This window comes from Sceloporus occidentalis, unplaced genomic scaffold, assembly GCF_023333645.1.
Source record: "Sceloporus occidentalis isolate IW3139 unplaced genomic scaffold, rSceOcc1.0.p SCAF_80, whole genome shotgun sequence".
NCBI lineage: Eukaryota > Metazoa > Chordata > Lepidosauria > Squamata > Phrynosomatidae > Sceloporus > Sceloporus occidentalis.
This window is the reverse complement of record NW_028317060.1, coordinates 4,653,768-4,679,491: the sequence shown is the minus strand read 5'-3', so window position 1 is coordinate 4,679,491 and position 25,724 is coordinate 4,653,768. Positions and strand designations below refer to the sequence as shown.

The 25,724-nt window shown below is 41.0% G+C and overlaps 1 protein-coding gene across 1 annotated transcript in view; it reads left to right on the top strand.

The window, feature by feature from the left end:
- Positions 1-25,724, top strand: part of LOC149285346 (lysine-specific demethylase 4C-like) — a 178,208-nt gene that overhangs the window by 5,317 nt on the left and 147,167 nt on the right. The window contains exons 3-5 of the mRNA XM_089495504.1: positions 4,207-4,321; positions 9,286-9,479; positions 16,484-16,533. Coding sequence (XP_089351630.1) covers positions 4,207-4,321; positions 9,286-9,479; positions 16,484-16,533 — 359 coding nt within the window. The remainder of the gene's footprint in view (positions 1-4,206; positions 4,322-9,285; positions 9,480-16,483; positions 16,534-25,724) is intronic.

Sequence of the window (25,724 nt, the reverse complement as noted above, 5' to 3'; positions counted from 1 at the left end):
GCTATACAAGAATAGATTCTATTTTCGTGTCTCACTATCATTTACCTATGCTGTCCTCCTCCAGTGTGGGCCCCATCACTATAGGTGATCACGCCCCGGTCCATGTCACTCTCTCTTTTAGGTGTCTCCCTCCCCGCTCCTGGTGTTGGAGGCTTAATGAGTCCTTGCTTTCTACGCCTGCCCATATTCAAATAATTGATAAGGATCTCAAACAATATTTTTCGGAGAATGTTTCTGCCCACTTGCCCTTTTCCACTGTCTGGGAGGTCCATAAGTCGGTGATACGGGGGCGCCTGATCCAAATGGGGGCTACCGTTAAGTGTATCCGCTTGGGTGAAATCATGCGTCTTGCTAATGAGATCGCTCGTTTGGAAAATACGCATAAGCTTACCTTAGACCACACCCTCCTGGTCCAGTTGGTTTCTCTGCGGGAGAGATTGGCGTCCCTGGTGGATAGTCAGTCTAGGAGACTTTATCTCTTAACCCGTAGTCACAATCGGGGGACAAGGCGGGTAGATTGTTTGCTAGGGCTCTCCGTGCTAAGAGGGCTCAGTCCTTTATACCGAAGGTCCGGGATCGCCCCGGTACCACCCACCACTCCACTCCTGACATAGCAGCCTGCTTCCGCGATTATTATGCCTCCCTGTACAACCTTCCTCCTGCTCCGGGCTTGGCACCTTCCTTTCGGGACTCCCTGCCTACCCGTCGGATGCTGCGCTTTTGGATGCCCTGATTGACCTTGCTGAGGTGGTGGCGGCCATTAAATCTCTCCCCAATGGCAAGAGCCCTGGTCCTGACGGACTTAAGAAAGCATATTACAAACAGTTTGTTGCCAGTTTAGCTCCCCACTTGGTTACCTTGTTTAATGGCATGGCTAAAGGGGACCACTTTGACCCACATACCAACACTGCCCATATTACTGTTATACTGAAGCCGGGCAAGGCGGCTGACCTTTGCGAAAGCTACCGTCCCATCTCATTGCTCAACACTGACATAAAATTATTGGCTAAGATTTTTGCTACCCGTTTGGGGCCCCTTGTCCCGTCGCTCATCCACCTGGACCAGGTTGGCTTTGTCCCGGGGCGGGAGGCGAGGGATAATACCACTAGAGTGCTTGACGTTCTTGACCGGGCTGGGCGCCTTAACATCCCGCTGGCTCTGGTCTCCACGGACGTTGAGAAGGCGTTCGATAGGGTCTCGTGGCCCTATCTGTTCCAAGTGTTGCGCAGCCTGGGCCTGGTTAACCCCTCTGCCAGAATCAAGATAAATGGCTTTCTCTCGGACCCGTTTCTCCTGGCCAATGGTACTCGTCAGGGGTGCCCACTCTCCCCTCTTCTTTTCGCGCTTAGCATGTAGCCTTTGGCCAATGCCATTAGAGCCAATCCTGGTATCTCCGGGATGTTGGTTTCGGGGGTGGAGCATAAACTGGCCTTATTCGCGGACGATATGTTGGGGATCTTGTCTGCTCCCCTTACGTCCCTCCCCCATTTCCTCCAGGAACTGGAGACGTACCAAGCATTTTCTAACTACAAGATTAACTTGGGTAAGTTGGAGATATTGGGGGTTCACCTGGCGGACTCTACTAAGCGGGAGTTGGGCTCTAGGTTTCCCATTAAATGGTGCGACTCGTCCCTTCGATTTTTGGGCCTCCAACTCCCTGCGGATCTTTCCCTGCTATTCTCCCTGAATTTTGTCCCCATCCTACAGCGTGTCTCTCAGGACCTGTATAAGTGGGCCTTCCCGCACGTGTCGTGGTTCTTAAGGGTTGCCGTGGTTAAGATGAACATCTTGCCTCGGTTCCTGTACCTCTTTCACGCCCTACCAATTTTTATTCCCAGAGATTATTTTAAGCAATGCCACCGAGTTTTTTTGAAGTACATTTTGTATTACCATGCGGCTCATCTGCGTCGAGTGGTTGAGTGGACTATTAGGGCTCATAAGCAGTGGGTGGCACTGGAGGAGGACGCGCTCCCGCAACCCATACACTCTTAGCCGTGGTTACCCACCCCCGACCGGCCCACCGCGCACCTTAAACATTCCACCATTTCCCAGACTATGCGTGTTCTTCGGAAGTACATGTCTAAAGGTTTTTTGACGTCCTCCCCTAGCCCTCTCTTCCCCATCTCTGACAACCCTGCCTTTGCCCCTGGCTACAGAACGGGCAGGACAAGGCCGTTTTCTCCACTGCGTTCCCGTATCTTGCGCCTTTATCATGTTTCTGACCTAGACTCTGTTAAACCCCTACAGTCTCTGTTAGGGGCGTCTAGGCCACGCCCGCAAGACACCTTTTATGCCCAAATGCGCCACTTTATTGCTTCTTTACCATGCCTGGTGGGTTACCGCAGACCTCTGACGGAATTTGAACGCCTGTGTACCTCTAAGTCTGAACCTCACCACCTGGTTTCCACGCTGTACTCCATCGTCCTTACTCTCGAGTGCTCCCCTAAGCCGTATTTCCTGGCACTTTGGGAACGGGATTTCCCGGCTCTTTCCGGGGATGAGGTATGGGGTAAGATTATTCAGTTGGTCCATAAGGGCGCTATCTCAAGTAGAATCCAGGAAACCTCCTACAAATTATTGATTCGGTGGTATCGCACCCCACATGCTTTACATCAATTCCTCCCAGATGTCCCGGACCGTTGCGGGAGGTGCGAGACTGGCCCTGGCACTATTTTACATATCTGGTGGACTTGTCCCTTGGTTGCCCCCTTTTGGAAGCTTGTGGAGGAGGTGATTCCGGAAGTTAATGACCCTAACTATGTGCTGACCCCTGAGGCGGCTCTCTTGCACCATACATCGCTCCTGGTCGCTGTTTATAGACGTACCATATATTGAGTGCGGCCAAAGCTGTCATTCCCCGTTTTTGGAGATGCCGTGACACTCCGCCGATCCAGGCTGGGGTCAGTAGGATGAACTTTATTGCCTGCATGGAGGAGTTGGTGTGGGCTTCCAGGGGCAAGGAATGTTTGTACAACAGGCGTTGGTTCTGGTGGAAGGCGCTCAACTCTTCCCCGTGCTTTCCTGCCCTTTTAAAGTCCACCTGAGGTGCCCTTTGGTCGGCACGGGTTTGCCTCCCCTAGGTTCACTTATGCGGCTCATCCTTCCCGTTCCTGGGTGTTGTTCTCCTTCTGTGCCCTTCGATTGCATCTCCAGTACCTCTGTGTTGTGTGGTAGTAGCGACACGCGCCATCTGAATTTTATGTTGTGTTCATGATTTTGATGGTTTTTTTTATGTTACCTCTCTCTCCGTGCACTGACATATCCGTGTGCTTCCATACGTACCTTCTTGTCACATGCATTGTGTTTTGGAACAGTGTCGAGGGGGTCTTTGTTGGACACCACTCTCCTATTGTATACACTGATTGTTGTGCACCTCTGTTCCGCACTCTGTACTCTCATGTACTTCTACCTTGCGTTAAGTGTCATGATGCTCTCTGTTACGCATGGTTATCGCCCTGTGTAATAATGTATCGTATGCCTACTGACCATTGTTTCATCGTGATTCATTTTGTAGTGCATTGTGCCTCTGTACTTTACATGTGCTTTTTGGTATGTTCTCGGATGTAACACATTGTTGTATACCTGATCTTTTATTAAACGGAGACTTGAAAAAAAAAAAAAGTGTTTAACCCATTTTTCATGGTATTTTGGTTGAAATTTCAAGGAACGGCTTATCTGCCCGTATATATGGTAACAACAAATTTCAAAAGATACATCTTGGTAGGTAACCTTACTTATTAAGCACTAAAAGTTGTACTTGGTGCTTTACAGTTTACAGCACAATAAGTGAAGTCATGTGAGTACAGTCTGCATTTTGTTCAGGGAACAGTAGGTATAACTTCATTAGAAAAGTCTGTGTCTGATAGAGCTTACGGTAATAATAAATACATGAGACCACAGAATGAGTCATATCACTGTGTTTAATTGCCTCCATTCACTGATTTTTTTTTTTTTTTAATAATGGCAGGGTAGAAGTGGTTTGAACATTTTTACCAGCTGGTATTTGTGTTTAATATATTTTAAATTTACTTGACATAAATTACAGTTTGTCATGTGATACAAAAGTTTTGGTTTACAAAGATTGGTTTTATTTTTCAAGGCAGATATTTTTCTTTTTCATTTGAAGAATTGTCAACTGTATTAAATGCTATAATCTGCAGTTATTGGATGGGGTATTATTTCTGCTCACTTTGAATACTCCATCAGGTATTGTTCCCCGAGGTACATGGACTATGAAGATCTGGAACGAAAATACTGGAAAAATTTAACATTTGTGGCACCAATATATGGAGCTGATATCAATGGAAGCCTCTATGATGAAGTAAGTCGCACAGAAGTAGCTTTGAAGACTGTAGAGTCTAAATGTGAGCCCTGTGAGCTGTGAGCACCCACACCTAACCCAAATAGTTTATCCCACCGCTCAAACACAGCCACTGCTATCACCAAGTTGTGTTTTGTTAACCTTCACTGTACTATGCAAATATGTTAACCTATGCATCTACATGAAAACATTTCATTGCACGTGTGTAAAGTGGTAATCATTTATCTGTGAACACATTAATACTTTGCTCATGCCTGTGATGCATAAAAACATGTCTTTAGTGGCAGCTTCCAAAGTCCTTAGCCTGCATTACATTAAAACGAGGTTATGTGAGTCTTAACTTTTCTGTAACTAGAACTTCTTTCTCTGTAAATACCGGTAGGTCACTATACCCCAATGCACTTATCAGCATGCTAGTATATATGATCACAAGGCAAAATCTAACAGACAATGTTGGTGAACTAAATAAACAATACATGCAAAGATGTAGCATTTTCTTTTAATTTTGTGATTTTATGCTCGCTGTCATTACCATAGTATAATTTAACTAGATTCATAACATATCATCCACAAGGTGGTGGTCTTGCACAGTTCTCAAAACATAGAAAATGTTATTTGTCGGAATATGAAGACCCGAGGGAGGCTTCCCAGTGTTAATTTTGTTTTGTGCTTCCCCTCCCTTTTTTGTTTGTTAAATCAGACATATTTAATGAAAAATTTGAATTTGCATAATAAATGCCACTTTCCTGCAATACCTATTTTGGAGCGCTCTAATTTTCCAAACATTTATCTAACCCTAAATGCACAAGCCACAAACAAGCAATCACGGATGGGAGTTAGAGCACTTTCTTTGTTGGAAGGCATAGATCAGCTTAAGTCCTGTTGTCGTGCTACCTAAGGCAGTCAGTGATCCTCACAAAGCAGACGTGTTCACTAGTGTTACTGGTCTGTCTTTGGCATGGTTAGCTGTTTTCAGATGAATTCTCTGGCATATGTTGTACTCGTGAAGCACACAGTCTTATGTGCACATGATGGCCCTAAGTACAACATGTACTGTACTTGCTACAACTTTCCAGAGATGGTGCAGTCAGTTTACATAAAGAAAACAGATTACAAATAGTTATATATTGTGCTACATGCAACACACAAAACCATTTTCCAAAAAAACATCATTTTGTTTCTTTTGAGCCATTCAATGGTGGACTTGCTTGTGTGCTTTGGATCATTGTCCTGCAGCATAAACAAACTTGAGTTTTAGGTCACAAACTGATGGCCAGATATTCTCCTTCAAGATTTTCTGGTAGAGGGGAAAATTCAGAGGTCCTTCAATTATGGCAAGACTGGGTGTGACTTGCCATAATTGAAGGAAACCTGAAGCAGCAAAGCAACCACAGACTGTCACACTACCACAATCGTGTTTGGCCATTGGTATGATCTGATTGTGTGGAATGTTGTGTGTGCTTTACGCCAGATGTAACGGGGCCCATGCCTTATACAACGTTTCTCTTTTGACTCATCTGTCCACGGAATATTATCCCAGATGTCTTGGGAGGTCATCAAGATGCTTTTTGACAAATGTGAGATGAGCCTTTTTGGTCAGCAGTGGTCTTCACTGTTAGTCTTACTGTATATAAATAAAACAATGATTGCACCAGCTCTATATACTAAAACATTCCAGTATGCTTAAAAACTGTGATTTTGTAAATTTTTTGTCCCTTTGGTTGCCACCGCCTCTGTTTTTATTTTCATCTTTAAATCAACAGTAATACAATTTCATTTATATCTACCTACCCTTTAGGCCTGCCTAAGAAAACACTGTAACTCCCTCTGTTTTAATTTTGACAATAACCCCCCAAATATTGGGTTCTTTGATATACACTTAGATATTTAGACTTACAGCAAGTGCCGCATTCACCAGATGTAAAGGCTCGGTAGTATATACAAGCACGATGATCCTTCAGAATTATTCCCGTCTCCAAACCGTGTCTGAAGGATGCCAATCTCCCCTTATCTATTGACAGCCAGGCCATATTTGTGATGAGCTTACTAACTTCTTGTTATATTTTGCTGTAGTGAAATCCCAATCTTTTAGATATACAACTACAGAGTGTGGCAGCTACAATTTAATATCAATTAATGTTTAAATAATAGGAGGTACAAATCTGTAGGCATATAAAATATTAATGATGCTGTACTGTCTGAAACAAGAGGGGATAGGGACTGTTAATTAGTTCTAAAACTTAAAGGTAGACAGGCAACGTTATAAAGCAGTGGGAGGTGCAGGCAGGACGTATAGCGAGAGACCAAAGGAGGGATACAAAATGATGCATGTTTAGAGAATAAGAGTAGATCAGGAATCGCTTATGGATCTCAAGAGTTTTGTGTAAATATGTGACTATGGAAATATTTATGTAGGCGTTACAGATGGAAGGTATATTACAAAGCAAAAATGCTAATACTAAAGGTAATAATCTTCACATAGAAAGGCAAACGTTTAAGTTTTTTAAGAAAAAATGTTATCGCTGAGAAGGTGAAACTACAATCTCTGCAAAAGTGGTAGAGCTTAATAAGGGTAAGAGCACTTAAGCACGGAGGAGATGTCTGTCCTTTCAGCAGGTACTGGGGCACTAACAGGCACACTAGTGGTGCCAAAGACTCTTATCTGCCATAAAGTTTTGTTTTGATGTGCTTACATTCACTTCCTGCTTTCCCTCTTTATGCTAATGATGAACAGTCATCCATTCCAGAAAAGGAAACAGGAACCTAAAAAAAAGAGTTTGGCAGTATACACTGGGTCACAACATTACTGATAGAGGCCTTATCTGTATTATATAAGAGCATGTTCCTAAGTTATGTTTTATTTATGTGTGTTAGCACATCATATATTCCTATTACATACTGGGGGATTATAAAACGACCAATAACGTTAAAATTGACAATAACATGAACACAAACTAAGACATACTGGAAGGAAAAGAGAGCTATAAAAATATTTAAAGTATTGCTGGAAGAAATGTTTGGTAAGTCTATCTCATTTTGTTTCTAGGTATCTTTACAGGGCTGTTATGAAAGGGTAGTGGTGTAGGCTTCAAATTTTACCCATCTTTACAGTCTATTGTCCCTACATCCCTTACTTTTTTACTTTGTTCTTTTGAGGTTAATGCTGTCTAGCTGTTCAGACCTCTGATTGTGCATCCTGTTAATATCTTTCTTGATCACTTCTTGGCACGGCTCCTGCACTTCCACTGTTCTGATGTTTCTCTCATCTTTGGTGACTTCCACATACCATTTTACTAACTACACTATCTATTAATGCTATGTTCTTGTTGCTGTGCCCTAACCCTGGCTAAGTAAACCTACTTCACCTTCCTTATCTCATAACCATAAACAACCCTTTGGTTCTTTCAGTTCCCTATTTCTCGGTCTCATCTACCTTTTCCACTAGCTTTACAGTCTCTGACTTTGCAGCCTACTTTTAAGATAACAATTTTAGAAACTTAGAAGCTGTTCTTTCCACTGACTGACATGAGTTTTCTGCTCATATCTTTTTCCTTTCCATTTAATCCTATCCACCCTCATCATACTCATCATACACCCTCATAATGCCTTGTACTGTCTTGTCCCTACCATCTTCAATCTCTCCCTTTTCAACACTCTACTGACAACAGGCTTGCACTTCATACCTCTCTGGTTGCATCTTCAGTATCTCCTTTCCAGTTACTTTTCCATTTTGCTTCTCGATTGTTGTACCTCAAGCCTCGCTTCTAGCTCTCCTTCCATTCGTACTTTACACTACCTCCATTGGCAAAATAATTTTTCCTTTTGTTTTACAGGAGCACCTGTATGCTGGTGACACTTGCCTCTATCTACCTTTCCTTATCCCAATCTCTCTTCCTCATCCTTAATCGTGTCAGTAACTGCATTGCCTTTTTAAGTGGATGTCATACAATTCTTGAATCCACTTTAAACTTCTTCAACGCTATTTATAGCACTTCTCCTACCTACTTCTCTTCACTTATGTTTAAATACACACCTACCTAGTCCATTTGTTCAGATTTCTACATCTCATGCATGTATACAAGCTCAAGGCCTACCCCTATGACTTACAATGGTGTGCATTGGCTTATCAGAGACTCCTCTAGTCTAGTCTCATCTTCTCCCATCTACCTTTACCTCACTAATCCTGGTCTCGCTCTTGCTGTTAGTGGGTTCTTAGGTCCAGTGTTTGGTTGCTAGATACACTTGTGTGGGTGGTCTATTGTAGACATTTGCACTTTTATCTCTCGTGTAATACACATACTTCCTTTTAGATTGTAAGTTTCTTTGAGCAGGGCTCTCCAAATTGGTGCACTACTTGTTATGTCTGATTTAACCATTGCACAGCAATGCTTAATAAATCCAATAAATAATACATGACGGCAAATAGATATTTTATGTAAGACAAATGTAGAGAGAGTGAATACTTGAATTGTTACCTCTGATATTTTTGCGTTGTTAGCTTCAAATTGTTATTTTAAAGATAAGAAATCTACTTTGATTTTGCAAAGTTCAGGGAGTAGGTACAGTATTGTGTGATAAATGTCATGGCATACAACATCAAGCATTTCATGACTGTATTCTTATATGTTCAAAGCTAACTACATCTCTCTTGTCCAACACTGGTTTCGCACACATTGCATTTTTGTCTCACAAATGGGATTCCCAGGCTCTTTGTGTAGACACTTTTGCAAGTTTAGTTTGCCTCCAAAAAAAAGTAATGACGTCAAATCAACTGTTTTTTGTTGTTTTTTTTTTGCAGTGTAGTACATTAAATAAGACTATGTTACTGTGTTCAGAGTTAAAAATAAGCAAAATAATAACCCAATTTATGTCCACACCAGAGAGCACCCATCGTAATTCCCGGTTGATGGCGTCAGACACACTTATTCCTTGTTATGTCTTTTTTTTTTTTTTTTTTGATCTAGCATATTAATGAATGGAACATTTCCCGCCTCAATACCATCCTAGATATTGTAGGAGAGGAATGCGGAATCTCAATTGAAGGCGTCAACACTCCTTACCTCTACTTTGGTATGTGGAAGACAACATTTGCATGGCATACAGAAGACATGGATCTCTACAGTATCAACTACCTCCATTTTGGGGAGCCTAAGTCTTGGTAAGATATTATACACCATTACTGGTATTTGCTTTGTGGAATTAATGTCTTGAACACAATTGATTATTTCAAGAAGAACTATCTTTTTTTTTTTTTTTTTTTTTTGTGAAATTCATAAAAAAAATGTGAATGCATCTGTTACTATTATAATATGTGGGTGAGTGGTGTCTGAAGGCCCTTCAAAGCTTTGTCTTCCTCTGTTGGCTGTGGTTGGTATCGCATTACCCTAGCCATCAGCGATAATTAATATATACCAGATGAAGAACTTGTGTAACTTACTGATTGTTATTGAGGTGTGTAGAGAGGTGTAGCAATGGGTAAATCTGAATGTTTTCCAATACCGTATCTATAAAAATGTACCTGTTTTATAGTTTTGCATTCTAACTAATAAAAAATGTGATTCTTTGATTTAATACACACATCTTCTGCTATCCATTTCAGTGTATAACATGTAAAATGCGTTTAGTCCATAATATTTATTTTGCTGGTTTTGTTTTTCTGAGCTTTCTTGCAGATTTCTAGAGTTGCCTTTTATAGGTTTTTTGCAGACCTTGTCTCTCTCTCCTCCTTTTGCTCCGGAGCAGGTGACAGCTGTGGGCAGAAGCAGCGGTTGCATGTTAATGAACCAGCTGCTTTTTTGCTCAGCGAGGGATGGTCAGTTTTCCCTGGCAGTATTTGCCTATTGGGAAGGAAAAGCGTTTTACTGCTTTACTACATAAACAATCTGAGGTTCTTATGCGGCAATCTTGAGAATGGACCTGCCTGACACTTCCTTATTCAGCTGAATTTATTAAGAGAAATTCACATCAAAGACAACTATTGTAAAAGTAAAATGAAACTTGAAAAAAAACAAATTTATAGGGCAACTGTACAGCTAAGTTGTTGCTTTAGTTATCTTAAAAGAAAGACGAATAATGGGAAAAAAACAGTTGTTTATAGGGCGTAATACGTAATAATTAGACATCTAATATTTTCTCTGTGTATTTTTTCTTGTTAAGCTGTTGATGATATAAAGCAATTGAAACTGCTTGTTGACTGCAGAGATGCGTTACTGAATATTATGCAGTGTATTTGTACCAGTATACACATGGCCTCTCGCTACTTTCAAACACGGCGGTGATACATTTTCAGTGAGGTTTCTAACAAGCCTTTAAAAGTTAACGTTAAAGTGCGGACGTGAGCGAGAGATTTATTGGTTAAAACCTTAGAGGAATTGCCATTGTGTTCCTCGTCCTAGACTGCAGTCATCATGCAATCAATGCTTCAGTGAGACGAGGCTAAAACCTAATCTTTGGCATTGGCTCGTGCATTGTCTGCATCGATGAGCAACAACTGCTTGCTTATTTCTGGGCTGCTGCCTTCACATTTACTTTGTAAAGTTTGGCCTGGCGGAAAGCTCTTTTTGTCCCCCCTTTACGTTGCCTTTTGCTATTGCCTGTTCCTCCATCTGCGCCGCACAAGACAGGCGTCAAATCCTCCTGAAATTTCCTCACTTGGACTGCATTCTGCATCAACAGCGTGTTCAATCTATTGATTTCCCATCTGAAAAATGTAACTGATGTACGCACGCTTGAAAAAACATTCTTGTAGGCAAATCTTTGATTTTATTCAAGGGTAAAATTATTTCGAAATGACTCTGGATGGTACTGTGCGTCCTGCCTGCTGAGGGAACACATTTTGTGATGTGACATGTGCCGTTAGGTCAATATCTAGCAATCTATTTATATATGTCGGAATACACAAATACAATTGCCGATTTACATCTAGCATAAATACTGGAATAAAATCCACAGCAAGAGTGAGGCACGCAGAAGCAAATAGTTGACGATGTGAACCTTTGTAAATGGTTCTATAGGAAATAATTACCATGCATGAACAAATCATTTATGTGTTGTATGGGCTGTGCGCTACTTACTGAATGATGACATTGCAAAGTTATCATCAAAACTATCCCTAGTATGCGCTATAAGGCATCTTTTAATGGAACCAGGGCCGGCCCGACAATGCAGCCGAGTGGGGCAACCGCTCCAGGCTGCACTTTTGAAGGGGCGGCACTTTGCCACCCCAAGCCCTTTTTTTTTTAAAGCGAAAGAGAGAGAAAGGGGCGCCGAGTGGTTTTCGCTTACCAAGCTGTCAGTACCCGCTCGGCGCCCCTCTCTCCTCTGCGGCGAGTCTTCCTGTTCGGTCTCGGTGCCGGCTTGTAATGCTGAGTGCCGGAAGATTTCCTCATAGCCGGCACCGAGACCGAACAGGGAGACTCGCCGCAGGACTGCTGAAAGGTAAGTACAAAGGGTGGGGACGGAGGGAGAGGAAGGGTAGATAAGGGGGGGGGGACGGCATTTTAAAATTCGCCCCAGGCGGCATTTTGCCCTGGGCCGGCCCTGAACGGAACATTACATGTACATAGAGTTTTAATGTGTAGTTTTTCCAAGAAAAGTTAACCGTTTCTGAGCGACTCAATACCATGGATCAATGTCTGTCCCCACTCACATCCAATAGTGTACTGATGTGGACAAGACACAAAGGTGTCCTGAACAGTGGGGGGTCCTTTTAGAATGGCATTGTAAATGCGCTGTTAGGGGTGTCTGGGGAAGTCGTACATATGGATGAAATAATACATTACAGTAGCCACACGTCTTGCACTTATGCAGTTCAATGTGTGTGTGTGTGTGAAGTTTCCATATACATTTGTCATTCGTCTATACTATATTATATACTATAGCAGGGCGTTTACTGTGAGCAGATTGTAGTTCATATGACCCTACATTTTGTATTCTGTCAATTTTCCCAGAAACTGTATGTGTATGTTTTAATGTATAGATTAGTTAGAGCTTTCTGTATGTTTAGGTTTGCAGGTCATGAGATTACAGAGGTAATTGCTTAATAAAGAAAACTGGTGGAGGATTGTACTCTTAAGGACTCGTCTGTGTGGATGTGGCGGTGTATTGCTGCTATTCCAAATCTAAGAAGAAAAAAACTACTATATATATATATATATATATATATATATATATATATATATGTATATATATATAACAAATTAACTGATAATGTCTGAGAAAATATAGTAGTATAGACTGGCCTCCCAAAAAGTCTCTCATTTTTGAACACTTAATATGTTCACCAGAGTTAGTCTGCTGCTTCTGATATGCTTATGAGGCCCAACTCAGTGCTGCCCTCTGGTGTTATCAATTTTTTTTTTTTTTTAAATGCAATGCTTATTTGTTTTTCACGAGAAAGGTAAAGAGTCGTCACATGCTGACAACTGTTAGTCTGACGTCTGTGTGGTATGCATGGGATATGTGTCTTATACGTTTCAGATCATCCACATCGGGAAACATTTCAGTAGCATAAACATCCAAATTTAAATGCAGGAAATAAAGGCGGAAAAAGAGCATTGTGAAAGGTGTAGAAGTTATTGAGGCAAGTTGGCCGAGGTCTACCAAAATAGAGGTTCTAGCTTGTCCTGATTATGTTAGGAGGGTCTTATGGAGATCAGATCTCAAGTGTCCTGTCCAAGCTATGAAGCAAACTTCCTTTTGTGGAGTCCCCAGAGCTGTATGTACCATAAAGTTTGGGTCTACAATCGTTTGAATTACTCTAGTGACTGTTGCCGAAATCTTTCAATTTAGGGCATAAACACCAAATGTATGATCTGTCACCTCTAGGATCCTTCACCGTTGTTAGTGAAAATAAGCTTGAAATCTGCTGGAACCCTATACCATCTCGTTAGCAAATTTGTCTTCTGGATTTTGCTTCTTATGGAGCATTTCTGTGTCATGATGTATTCAGACGTAATTAGAATGTTTACATATTCTTCTACCATAGCGCCGCATATTAGGGTTCTACTTTATTTTTTTTTATTTTTTTTTAAGATGTTGGGCTTGTCAGTTGCTGAGCATAGGAGTTCAAATGAGGGTAGGTCTTTAGGTAGGTCCGTTGTAAGGAGTTCACAAAATACCGTATTTGCTTGATTATAAGACCACCCCCCAAAAGTTGAATATTCAGGAAAAAACGAAAAAGCCTGAATATAAGACTACCCTATAAGAAAAAAAGTTTTACTAGTAAATATTCAAATTTTTTTATTTGATTGAGAAAAATGCATTTTGTTTTTATTTCCTTTTATTTGCCTACCTGCCCCCAGTTGTGCACTAGGGCTGCAACTAACCATTATTTTAATAATCGATTAGTTGGCCGATTATTTTTTTCGATTAATCGGATAAAAAAAATGCAATTTTTTTTATTTAAAATAATAAAAAACTTACAATTTACACTTTCATCTCTTTATTGTAATGGCCTCTCTCTCTCTCTCTATTCACCTTCTTATTTTACTGACATAATAATAAAAGCTACAAGAACCCAAACACAGTGTTTCTCAAACTAGGTTTTAATACAAAGTTATTAGTAAAGAATAATTCATATGTTAACTATTTTTCATACTTAATAAAAACTATGAGAAAAAAGCCTTGTTTATATTTTCTTTTATTTACCAAACTACCCCCAGTTATGCACATCTGACCCCCAACTTGCCACTCTGCCCCCATATATGCCTTATACCTCCTATATGCCAGAGATTCCACTGTGCCCCCGATATGCCTTATACTCCTTATATGCCAGTGATATGCAACTGAGCCCCCTGATATTCCTTTTACCTCCAGATATGTCTTATACCCCCCTGATATGCCTAATATCGATATGCCTTATACCCCTATATGCCTTATAACTTCCAATATGCCACTCGCCCCCATTTATGCCTTATACCTCCCTATATGCCACTGTGCACCCTGATATGCCATTCCGCCCCCCATAAATGCCCTGCACCACCCTGAAATTCATTATACTCCCTGATTCACCACTCTGCCTCCCCCAGATATGCCACTCTGAAATTCATTATACCCCCTATACACCACTCTAACTCCCCCAGATATGCCATTCTGCCTCCCTAAAATTCATTACACCCCCATACACCACTCTGCTACCCTGAAATTCATTATACCCCCCATACACCACTATAACTCACCCATACACCACTCTGCCTCCTCCCCCTTCCCATACACCACTCTGCCTCCCCCCCCTCCCATACTCCACTCTGCCTCCTCCCCCCTCCCATACTCCACTCTGCCTCCTCCCCCCTCCCATACACCACTCTGGCTCCTCCCCCTCCCATACACCACTCTGGCTCCTCCCCCTCGCATACACCACTCTGGCTGCTCCCCCTCCCATACACCACTCTGGCTCCTCCCCCCCTCCCATACACCACTTTGCCTCCTCCCCCCCTCCCATACACCACTTTGCCTCCTCCCCCTCCCATACACCACTCTGCCTCTCTCCCGACTCCCTGGTATTTTGTGAACCTCCGTTGCTGACAGGCACTTTCACTGCAGCTTCATAGAAGCCTCAGCGTAAGTGAAGGGCAGTAACGGAGGCTGTCTGTGCAATGCAGACCCCCACCAGTTGACAGAGAGGATGATCCTCTGCAGGAGACCTCGATTCTCTGTCAGTCGGTGGGGGTCTGCGCGATGCGCAGACCTCTGTTTGAGGTCGGATTATATAAGGAGAGGAGTTTTTCAGAGCATTTGCTCTGAAAAAACCTCTTTTATAATCGATAAAAATCGATTCGACTAATCGATAATGAAAATCGTTGTCAATGATTTTAATTATCGATTTTATCGATTAGTTTCAGCCCTATTGTGCACATCTGCCCCCCAGAAATGTCTTATACCCCTATATGCCACACTGCTGCCAGATATGCCTTGTACCCCCTATATGCCACTCTGCCTCCCAGGTATGCCTTTTAACCCCCTATATGCCACTCTACCTCCCTGGTATTCCTTTTAACCCCCCATATGCCACACTGCCTCCCCGATATTCCTTTTAACCCCCTATATGCCACTCATAACCTCCCCCGACTTACCAGCGCTTCCCTAGACTTCTCCCCGTGCTTCAGATTCCTTGGTGTGTAGTAGTGGCAGTCGGTCAAGGTCTGTGCGATGTGCGCAGACAACTTCCACTGCTGCTGCCGGCACTTCCGGGCCTGTGATGCCTGTGCCGGCAGTAGCGGAGGTTGTTTGCATTGCACAGTCGTCCACCGGCTGCCAGAAAGGAGCATCCTGGACCCCTGCAGCGCTGCGAGGGATCTGGATCTTAGTCTTATAGTAAAACCTCTATTTGAGATCTGATTATAAAACAAGGGGTATGTTTTTCTGAAAAAAACGTTGTCCTATAATCGTGAAAATCGATTCAACTTATCGATAATGAAAATTGTTTGATTATCAATTTTGCAGTTGTTGCAGCCCTAACAAGATATATGAATGTCTAGGAAGAATATATATACAGAATATATATACATTTTAATGAGTCTTCCATATCAATCCAGGCATCTGATCAAAGAGCTGAATATAGCATAGTAGTCTAAAACATAATTGCACCTTTTATAATACATCTGAAGCACTGTTATGCCCAGCCCCTCCAGCTTTTGACAGCTCTAGTTGGTTTGTAGCTATAGATATATTTTGGGGGCAAATTCAGTTTTATAGCTGATGTGGGGCCTGTCTAGGAAAGGAATAGCTTGGACCATGAATTTATTTCCTGCTTAATCGATCGCCGTTTGTAATTGTATTATTGGTGAGGTTTGCGCCCAGGCAATCTATTCTCTCCTGCCTCCAGTCAAAAATATGTTGTCTGTTTGCTGATGCCAAGTAGTTCTCCATCTTTCCTACTGGTAAGATTTGTGTCTTTGCTTGGTTGGTTTTATGATATGAGACACGTCCGAATTCTCTTCAGGATTTTCATTAACCGTGGAGGACATTCCTCAAGGTTTGCCAAGGCAACCAAAATATCATCCTCGAATGGCCTCATCTTTAGCTTGAATGGTGAAAGAAGTAATCAACATTAACTACAGCTGTGGAAGAGTATGTCTAAGTGTAACATTGTAAACAAATGATGTCCTGAAATAAGATATTTCCCTAATTCCTTTATTTCTCATTTGTTTCATTGTCACTTAGGTATGCAATACCTCCAGAGCATGGAAAACGACTGGAACGACTAGCACAAGGTAAAAAATGGTTGTCTTTATTCCTTCTTTGCCATTCCTTTCATCTTCATGATTCTTCTCTGTGCTGTAAGATTTAATTAACGTTAATACGGAGGTTATTCTATAACCCCCTAGGAAGGCTTTACTTTGATATTTATAGGGTAGGTTTGCATAACTTTTCTTAAGTATGTTTAGATTTATGTGCTGATAATAATCAGAGCAAAGCTTCATCGTTGTTCTTCGTTGGATTGCTAATAGGCCAATAACATCGCTGATATGGAGGGATAGCACTATAGTAGAGATGAGAAAATGCTTTTTATATTAATGATGATGATTTTCTAAAGCATACCTTACCAATTGAAACATGCATTACCCAAGACATCCCCCTATTGCAGTCTTGCTGGGGACCCCTCAGCATAACAAAGTCAGCAAGGTGAAGCAGCAACTAAGCTCCAAGCTCATATTTTGGAGAATAAATCCCATAAAAGTTAATTCTGATAAGAACCTTTTTTTTCCTTTTTGATAAACTCTTCGCATTAGCATATGTTGGAGAGTTTTAACGCTGGATCTCAAAAGCTTATGGGTAAAGTTATTATGGCAAATACCTGTGCAACTGCAATTAAAAATTATTTTGGGTAAATGAAACCTGTTTGTGGCCGGTGTCTTATTTGTCTCTCGGGACATGTAGAAAGAGATTATGAGCTTGATTCCATGACCTGTGGAAATCCTCAGTTTGAGATTCTGCTCCCAGATCAACCACCAAATAGTTGTCCTGGGTTTTGCACTGGGACTGCAAAAAAGCTGCATTGAAATCAGAAGAAGGCAAGTTCTGCCAGGCTTTTCAGTGTGATTTTAAGAGTATTAGAAAGATTAAAATACCTAAATACTTCAGACTATAAGAAACCTAATCTGTAATCCACACAACACGTTTAAAGGAATTTACCACCAGGTGCCCACACCACATTCACCGTCTCCTCCATAGGAAAGGCTTCTTATCCAATGTTATATCTTTACTTTCATTCCGGTACTTGACAACACGCATGTATTTGTTTTTCAAAATTAAAATATCTTTTCCAAAATATAAGGATAAAGGGACCTCAATTTAAACATCGGTAGTCTTAAAAGTGCTCAAATTAATTATTTTACCACATTTGTCTGTAACAAGCTTCTGCTGTGTCAATAACCTGTTGTAATTCCGGCTAGGCACCTTTCTTTTCTCTCTTATATCAGACTGTCGGCGATTTAGACATGAATACCTAGCTGTGATTGGGAGATATGCATGCTAAACGTTCAGTTCATTTGAGCAGTTAGCAATCAGTTTTTCAATTTGTACCCTGAATGTTGAATTTACTTGCTCCTGGGTATGATTGTAACATGCAATTTTCATTTTGGGTATAATTATAGCCTTTAGACTGTTCATCTAATTGAGCTGCAGGATCATGCAGATGTTCATGGTGTACATTTTTATGGGTAATGTTGTAGTACTGTATATTTGGCTGACATTTTCATTAGTATAACTTACTAGATCTCCTATTTATATATTAACACCTTCAATCCCAGGGGTTTTTGGTACCTCAAAGCCCAGAGCAATTTGGCCATTTTTGGGGTATGTCGGTTTAGCGATTATTCTCTGTTCCTGTGAATAGTGTACCCATGTAAACTATATATTATTTTTTCAAGGAGAGATAGAGCTTTCGTTTGATACCATAGTTGGATGATTGGCTGAAAATTTAGAATGAGAAATTTAGTAAAAACTAGCGAAGATTAGAAAAATAAACTAATTTTTTTTTTAAATTTTCCCTCTGAATCCTCACAAAATTAGGTAAAGTGATGGAAAATCCCCCCCCAAGTTTATCAATTCAGGTGTCCTGATTTCAGAAATACCTAATTTATATAGATTTTCCAGACTTTCCCAGCACCAGGGAGCATACTATTAGGTGGACAATTTTGTATAATTTTTATGCCTATGGCTTAACGGGTTTGGGGGTTGTGAACGGGGGCAGAAGGGTTATACTGGCTAGATGTTATGCTAGGGCAATGGGATTTTTGTATTTTTTTATATATATTTTTTTTTTACACAGTAATGGTAAGAGGTCCTCCTAGGGACCTCCTGAACATGCCAGTGATGTCACAGTGACATCACAGCTCACACTATAATTTTTTTTAGTATTATTTATATAATTCTTTTAATGATTTATTTAATTATTTTTAAATCACTAACCGTTTTATTTTTTCAGCTTTTCTGTTACATGACAGGAGGGGGAGTGAAAGAGATGGTTTCTCACTCCCCTCCCCGCGATCCCCCTGCACCGAACACACTGTGATCTCTATGCAGGTCCTAACAGACCTGCATAGAGATCGTAGCGTCTCTGTGCCTCATCGGAGGGCAGGATATCCCCGCAGAGGATATCCTGTCCTCCGATGACCTTCCGGGTTACGTCAGCAGTGACGCAACCCGGAAGGGAATGCCCGATTGCGCGTTTGCAACTGCGCGATCGGGCAGTTTACAGTGTAACAGCTTACCGGCTTTCATGCCGGAAGCTGTTACAGGCGATTGAACAGCAGAAAGCCGGCAAAGCCGGCTTCTGCTGTCAGTGGGGAGTCCAGGCTGTCAAACGACAGCCTGGTCTCCCGTGCAGCGGCAGGGATGTGTCCCTGACGCTGCACGAAGGGCTGGACGTACCAGGACGTCCATAGGGGTTTCTTAGTGGACGTTTTTTGGACGTCCCGGTACGTCTATAGGGGAACTAAGGGGTTAAGTACACACACACTTGCTCACTTGCTGTGGTGCACTGAATATGCCATGGATACCGAAAAATGACAAAATTACAGTCTTATTCCTCTATTAATATAAATATAATGTAAATACATACCCACACTATTGTATTTACATATTTAAGCAATAACGTGTGCACCTTCTTATACATGTATAACCTACATTTTTGTAGTGCATAGAACTCGTAAATGCGGAGATTTACATTTCTCCGTTATGTCCAGTTTATTCATTTGTAAAGCGCAGGTATTTATGAATTTAGGCATTGGTACATAGACACACTTAAGTTAAAACAGTAATATTCTGCTCAGAGCTGTAGTTGGCAGGTGCAGTGACCTATTTTATGTAATGAAAAAAATACTGTATTGCTGCCTCTGGCAGTAAGCCTGCAGCCTTATACTTGGATGCAGTTGGAAATGAAAATCTAATTTACAATTTAGTGAAGGTCCATTATAAGGTGCACATTAATAAATGCATTGGCAATATGAAATAAGCTTACATTGAACCCCATTATGGTACCTGTTTCTTGGTACTATTTACTTAACTCAGTCGGTCTTAGAAGCACTGCACAGTAAACATTTTACAAGGTTTATTATATATATATATATATATATATATATATATATATATATATATATATATATATATATATATATATATATATATACACGCGCACACACACACAGATCATCAATAACATTCTGACCACTGACAGGTGAAGAGAATAACACTGATAATCGTGTTATCATGGCACCTGTCAGTGGGTGGGAAATATTAGGCAGCAAGTCAACATTTCGTCTTCAAAGTTGATGTGCTAAAAGCAGGAAAAATGGGAAAGTGTATGGATCTGAGCGACTTTGATAAGGGCCAAATTGTGATGGGTAGACAACTGGGTCAGAACATCTCCAAAACTGCAGCGCTTCTGTGATGTTCCCGGTGTGCAGTGGTCAGTACGAGTGGTCCAAGGAAGGAAAATCAGTGAACCTACAACAGGGTCATGGGTGGACAAGGCTGACTGATGCACATGAGGGTGCGAAAGCTGGCCCATATGGTCAAGTCCAACAGACAAGCTACTGTTGCTCAAATTGCTAAGAGTTAATGCTGGTTCTGATAAAAATGTGTCAGAACACACAGTGCATTGCAGTTTGTTGTGTATGGGGCTGAGTAGCCACAGACCAGTCAAGGGTGCTCATGCTGACCCCTGTTCCCTGCCCAAAGTGCCTACAATGGACACGTGAGCATAAGAACAGGCACACAGAGAAATAAATGTAGGTGGCCTAGTATGATGGATCACGTTTTCTTTTACATCACGTGGATTGCCAGGTTCATGGGCGATGCTTACCTGGAGAACACATGGCACCAGGATGCAGTATGGGAAGAAGTCAAGCCGGCAGAGGCAGTGTGCTGCTTTGGGCAATGTTCTGCTGGGAAACCTTGGGTCCTGCCATTCATGTGGCTGTTACTTTGACACGTAGTACCAAAGCATTGTTGCAGACCATGTACACCCTTTTTCATGGACATGGTATTCCCTGATGCCATTGTCATCCCTGATGTCAGTAGGATAATGCGCCATGCCACAAAACAAAAATGGTTCAGGAATGCATTGAGGATCACAACAACGACTTCAAAGTATTGACCTCACAACTTACAGGACTTAAAGCATCTACTGCTAACGTCTTGGTGCCAGATACCACAGCACAGCTTCAGAGGTCTAGTGGAGTCCATGCCTCGATTGGTCAGGGCTGTTTAAGTGACAAAAGGGGCACCTACATAATATTTGGCAGGTGGCCGTAATGTTATGGCTGATCATTGTGTGTATGTGTTTATATATATATATATATATATATATATATATATATATATATATATATATATATATATATATATATATATATATATATATATATATAGTGTGTATATAAGGAAAAATGGCCACTGAACCATCCAATCGCTTTGACAGCCAGTCACAGTGATGGACACTGTTAACAATTACACTGGCCTTACAATCACGCCACCAAACACCATGCAAATCGCTTGAGGAGTGCCCCAGGATGCTTCTGGATTGAGGCAGTAATGGAATGTCCAGAAAAGGGGCTGCAATCCGTGGGATAGCTGTGTCACCAATTACATAAAGGATTTCTCACAATCCACAGCCATCCACCCAAATTCATGGCAGTGGATGGGGTGTGTTGATCCTGGTTGCCTTAAGAGTAAGCAAGCAGACCAGGATCAAGCATTATTATTTCAATATATTCACGTGATTATTGCGAAAATCAACCTCAGTGATTACACTTTGCTCTTCCTCTCTTACTGACACCTTTTGATCTTTGAGTTGAGTAAATACAGTACTTACATGTCCATGAACCAAGCACGGTTAGATTTTCAGTTGCTTTTCATTAGTGAATAGGCAATACATTTTGGCTTGTGTATTTCAGATTGGATAGTGTGTTTGGTCTTTTAGTATGAATGATTTAAAATCTCTTTTTGTGTTCGACGGTGTAGGGGCAAATAAGAATAGTTAGACTGGTTGTGTGTATACCATTTCTTGGAAAGATAAAAGGAAATTCTTTTCAAAGGTGTAGCGGCACAATGCTAACTAACCAGATGCCTGAAGAAATAATTAAATTCTGTTAAATAATTACAGTGATAAAACAACGAGCATTCCATTAATTTTGTTGACTGCGTTAAATGTGATGAGGCATCACAAGTTGTCCAGGTCAAGCCTGCACTCAATACATAAAACCAGACAAAGGCAGGGATATTTTCCATTATCTTGTCTGCACATCATAATTATCACACTTGCCTTTTATGCCTGGATGCTTTCATCTGTAGTTTCCTCTGAAATCTTGATTGACTGTGGCACCTACAAATATTTTATCCGAAAGACATTAGGCTTGCGTCTAATAAAGTGATTTGGTTTTGCCCTTCACCTGCTTTCTTGTTCCTGATTTTTTTTTTTGTATCTGATACATAGACCTAAGCGTTATAAATCTCTTGTGCATTTTTTTTATATATTTATGTTTTAAATCGTTTTTTCCCCACTCCCTTTGACAGCACAGGTAAAAGGATAAAAATGTTGGAAAGTTAAGACGGAGTATTATTTTTAACTTCTTTAAATAAAATGTTGAATTTCTTGTCATTTTACAAGAGAACATAATTCCAGCTGTGATGCCCTATTATATGAAACAAGTAAAGGAATTGAAGTCGTTTGTCATACATAAGTAGTTTAGTAACGCATGGCTTTAGAAATTGCAATAAAGAGAGCGGGCTATGTTAATACACTCTCAGGCACGAGATAAAGGGAGCACACTGCTGAAAAATGAACTTATAAACTGTCCCTTATAAAAGGATAAAAATAGTCATATATCTTGTTGTCCTGCCTTTATTGTTTTTAAATTAATCTGACTGATAATGCATAAAAGCAGACGCACACAGGCCCGCAGCTAGGGTATTCTATTTGCCGCATATTTCATCAGTCACAGAATGCAGCTCGTTCTGTTTAATGAGTCCATTAACTATTGTATTTCTGGAAGGACTTACAGTATAGCTTGGTGCAGATGTGTATTGCAGCTATTCACTACAGATGTCTAGGCAACAAACACTTAAATTCTTTTTTTTTGTTTTTGCAAGGATCCAGTGGCAAGTGTATAATTAAAAACTTGGCCCTTTGCAGATGCTGTTCTATTTAGCAACATCTGTTGTAGTTGTAAAAGTGGATGCACCCAATTATGTGACTTTCTCTCCCTAATTTGTAATAAATGCTTCATAGTTTTATGGCGTTTCAAGAAGGCATTCCTAAATTTTGGAAGAGATGTGAAGCATCTAAGATCTAGAGAAACACCACATTAAAACAGATGTGCTTTGTCTTCCGAGTGGAAAAGGATACCATTAAGGGTGCGTTCGTTCCATTAGCTCTCTCTTCCCATTAAGTAGGAGAACATTCATGAGGTTTTTTCTTTCTAGCAATGTCATGGTGTGCTAGCTGTCATAGTGTTAGTTTAGGCTTGAGGGTGATTAGACTGACCATAAAGATTTCTGTTTAAAAAAAAATAAGTTGAGCGTGGTGAGTTTGAGTTAAATCCAAGTGGTTTAAATCTTGATGATAAGAAAAATGGCTTCCTAACACCAGAAGCACTTCCTTACATGCAGAGCCAAGTTAAAGGGACAGTGTAATGATCCTGACACCCCCACTATAGATGAATGCATATTAAAGTACTGTGTGAGTACTTTAACCCCTTCAATCCCCTATAGACGTACCGGGACGTCCAAAAAACGCCCACAAAGAAACCCCTATGGACGTCCTGGACGCTGCACAGGAGACCAGGCTGTCGTTTGACAGCCTGGACTCCCCACTGACAGCAGAAGCCGGCTTTGCCGGCTTTCTGCTGTCCGATCGCCTGTAACAGCTTCCGGCATGAAAGCCGGTAAGCTGTTACCGGTAAACTGCCCGATCGCGCAGTTGCAAACGCGCGATCGGGCATTCCCTTCCGGGTTACGCCACTGCTGACGTAACCCGGAAGGTCATCGGAGGACAGGATATGCCCTGCGGGGATATCCTGCCCTCCGATGAGGCACAGAGATGCTGCAATCTCTATGCAGGTCTGTGAGGACCTGCATAGAGATCACAGTGTGATCGGTGCAGCGGGATCGCGGGGAGGGGAGTGAGAAACCATCTCTCTCACTCCCCCTCCCGGCCTGTAACAGAAAAGCTGGAAAAAAAAAAACGGTTAGTCATTTAAAAATAATATTAAATAAATCATTAAAATAATAATATAAATAATACTAAAAAAATTTATAATATGAGCTGTGATGTCACTGTGACATCACTGGTATGTTCAGGAGGTCCCTAGGAGGACCTCTAACCATTACTGTGTAAAAAAAAAATAAAAAAAAATAAAATACAAAAAATGTAAAAAAAAATAAAATAAAAAAAATATAAAAAAAATAATAAAAAAAATTCTTAAAAAAACCTTACATCCCATTGCCCTAGCATAACATCTAGCCAGTATAACCCTCCTGCCCCCGTTCACAACCCCCAAACCCGTTAAGCCATAGGCATAAAAATTATACAAAATTGTACACCTAATAGTATGCTCCCTGGTGCTGGGAAAGTCTGGAAAATCTATATAAATTAGGTATTTCTGAAATCAGGACACCTGAATTGATAAACTTGGAGGGGATTTTCCATCACTTTACCTAATTTTGTGAGGATTCAGAGGGAAAATGTAAAAAAAAAAATTATTTTTCTAATCTTCGCTAGTTTTTACTAAATTTCTCATTCTAAATTTTCAGCTAATCATCCAACTATGGTATCAAACGAAAGCTCTATCTCTCCTTGAAAAAACAATATATAGTTTACATGGGTACACTATTCACAGGAAAAGAGAATCATCGCTAAACCGACATACCCCAAAAATGGCAAAATTGCTCTGGGCTTTGAGGTACCAAAAACCCCTGGGATTGAAGGGGTTAATATGCATTCTCCCAAAACAAGCAAAAATATATATAAAAGAAATAACACTTAACACTTTCATATTTAGGGGGGGCACATGGGGGGCCAGGGACCAAAGTGGGGGGGCAATTATAAAACGGCGCATATACACTATATATATATATATATATATATATATATCTATATATATATATATGTACCATATTTGCTCGATTATAAGACGACCCCCCAAAATCTAAATATTAATTTAGGAAAAAAACAAAAAGCCTGAATATAAGACTACCCTATAGGAAAAAAGTTTTACCAGTAAATATTAATTCATGTAAACAATTTTTTGATATTTAATAAAAGCTATGATTGAGAAAAATATTTTTTTATTTCCTTTTATTTGCCAACCTGCCCCCCCCAGTTATGCACATCTGCCCCCAGGGTTGCCACTCTGCCCCCAGAAATGCCTTATACCCCCTATTTGCCACTCTGCCCCATGATGTGCCTTTTAACCTTCTATATGCCACTCTGCCCCATGATATGCCTTTTAACCCCCTATATGCCAGAGTGGCATATAGGGGGTTAAAAGGCATATCATGGGGCAGAGTGGCATATGGGGGGTTAATAGGCATTTCTGGATATATATATATATATATATATATATATATATAAACTGCTAACAGCAATCACACTCCTATCAAGCCAAGGCAGCCAGTACATGCTGGAACCTGGGGATGATAGGAGTGTGAGTACAGCCTCCCTATGCCATGCTACTACTACCACCACCACCACCACCACCCTTACACATCCATGCTATCACACACTCATTCACAAACATTTAAATACTCATTCATTCCATTAATCAAACATACTTGCTCAAAAACCCTCCCCCACCCCCTTACCTGAACTGCAGATCTCTCACTCGAGGACTTCTGCAGGGCCCCTTCTCTGGCCCCGCCCCCAGAGGAAGGAAGGGGGAGGCAGAGTTATGTGACACTC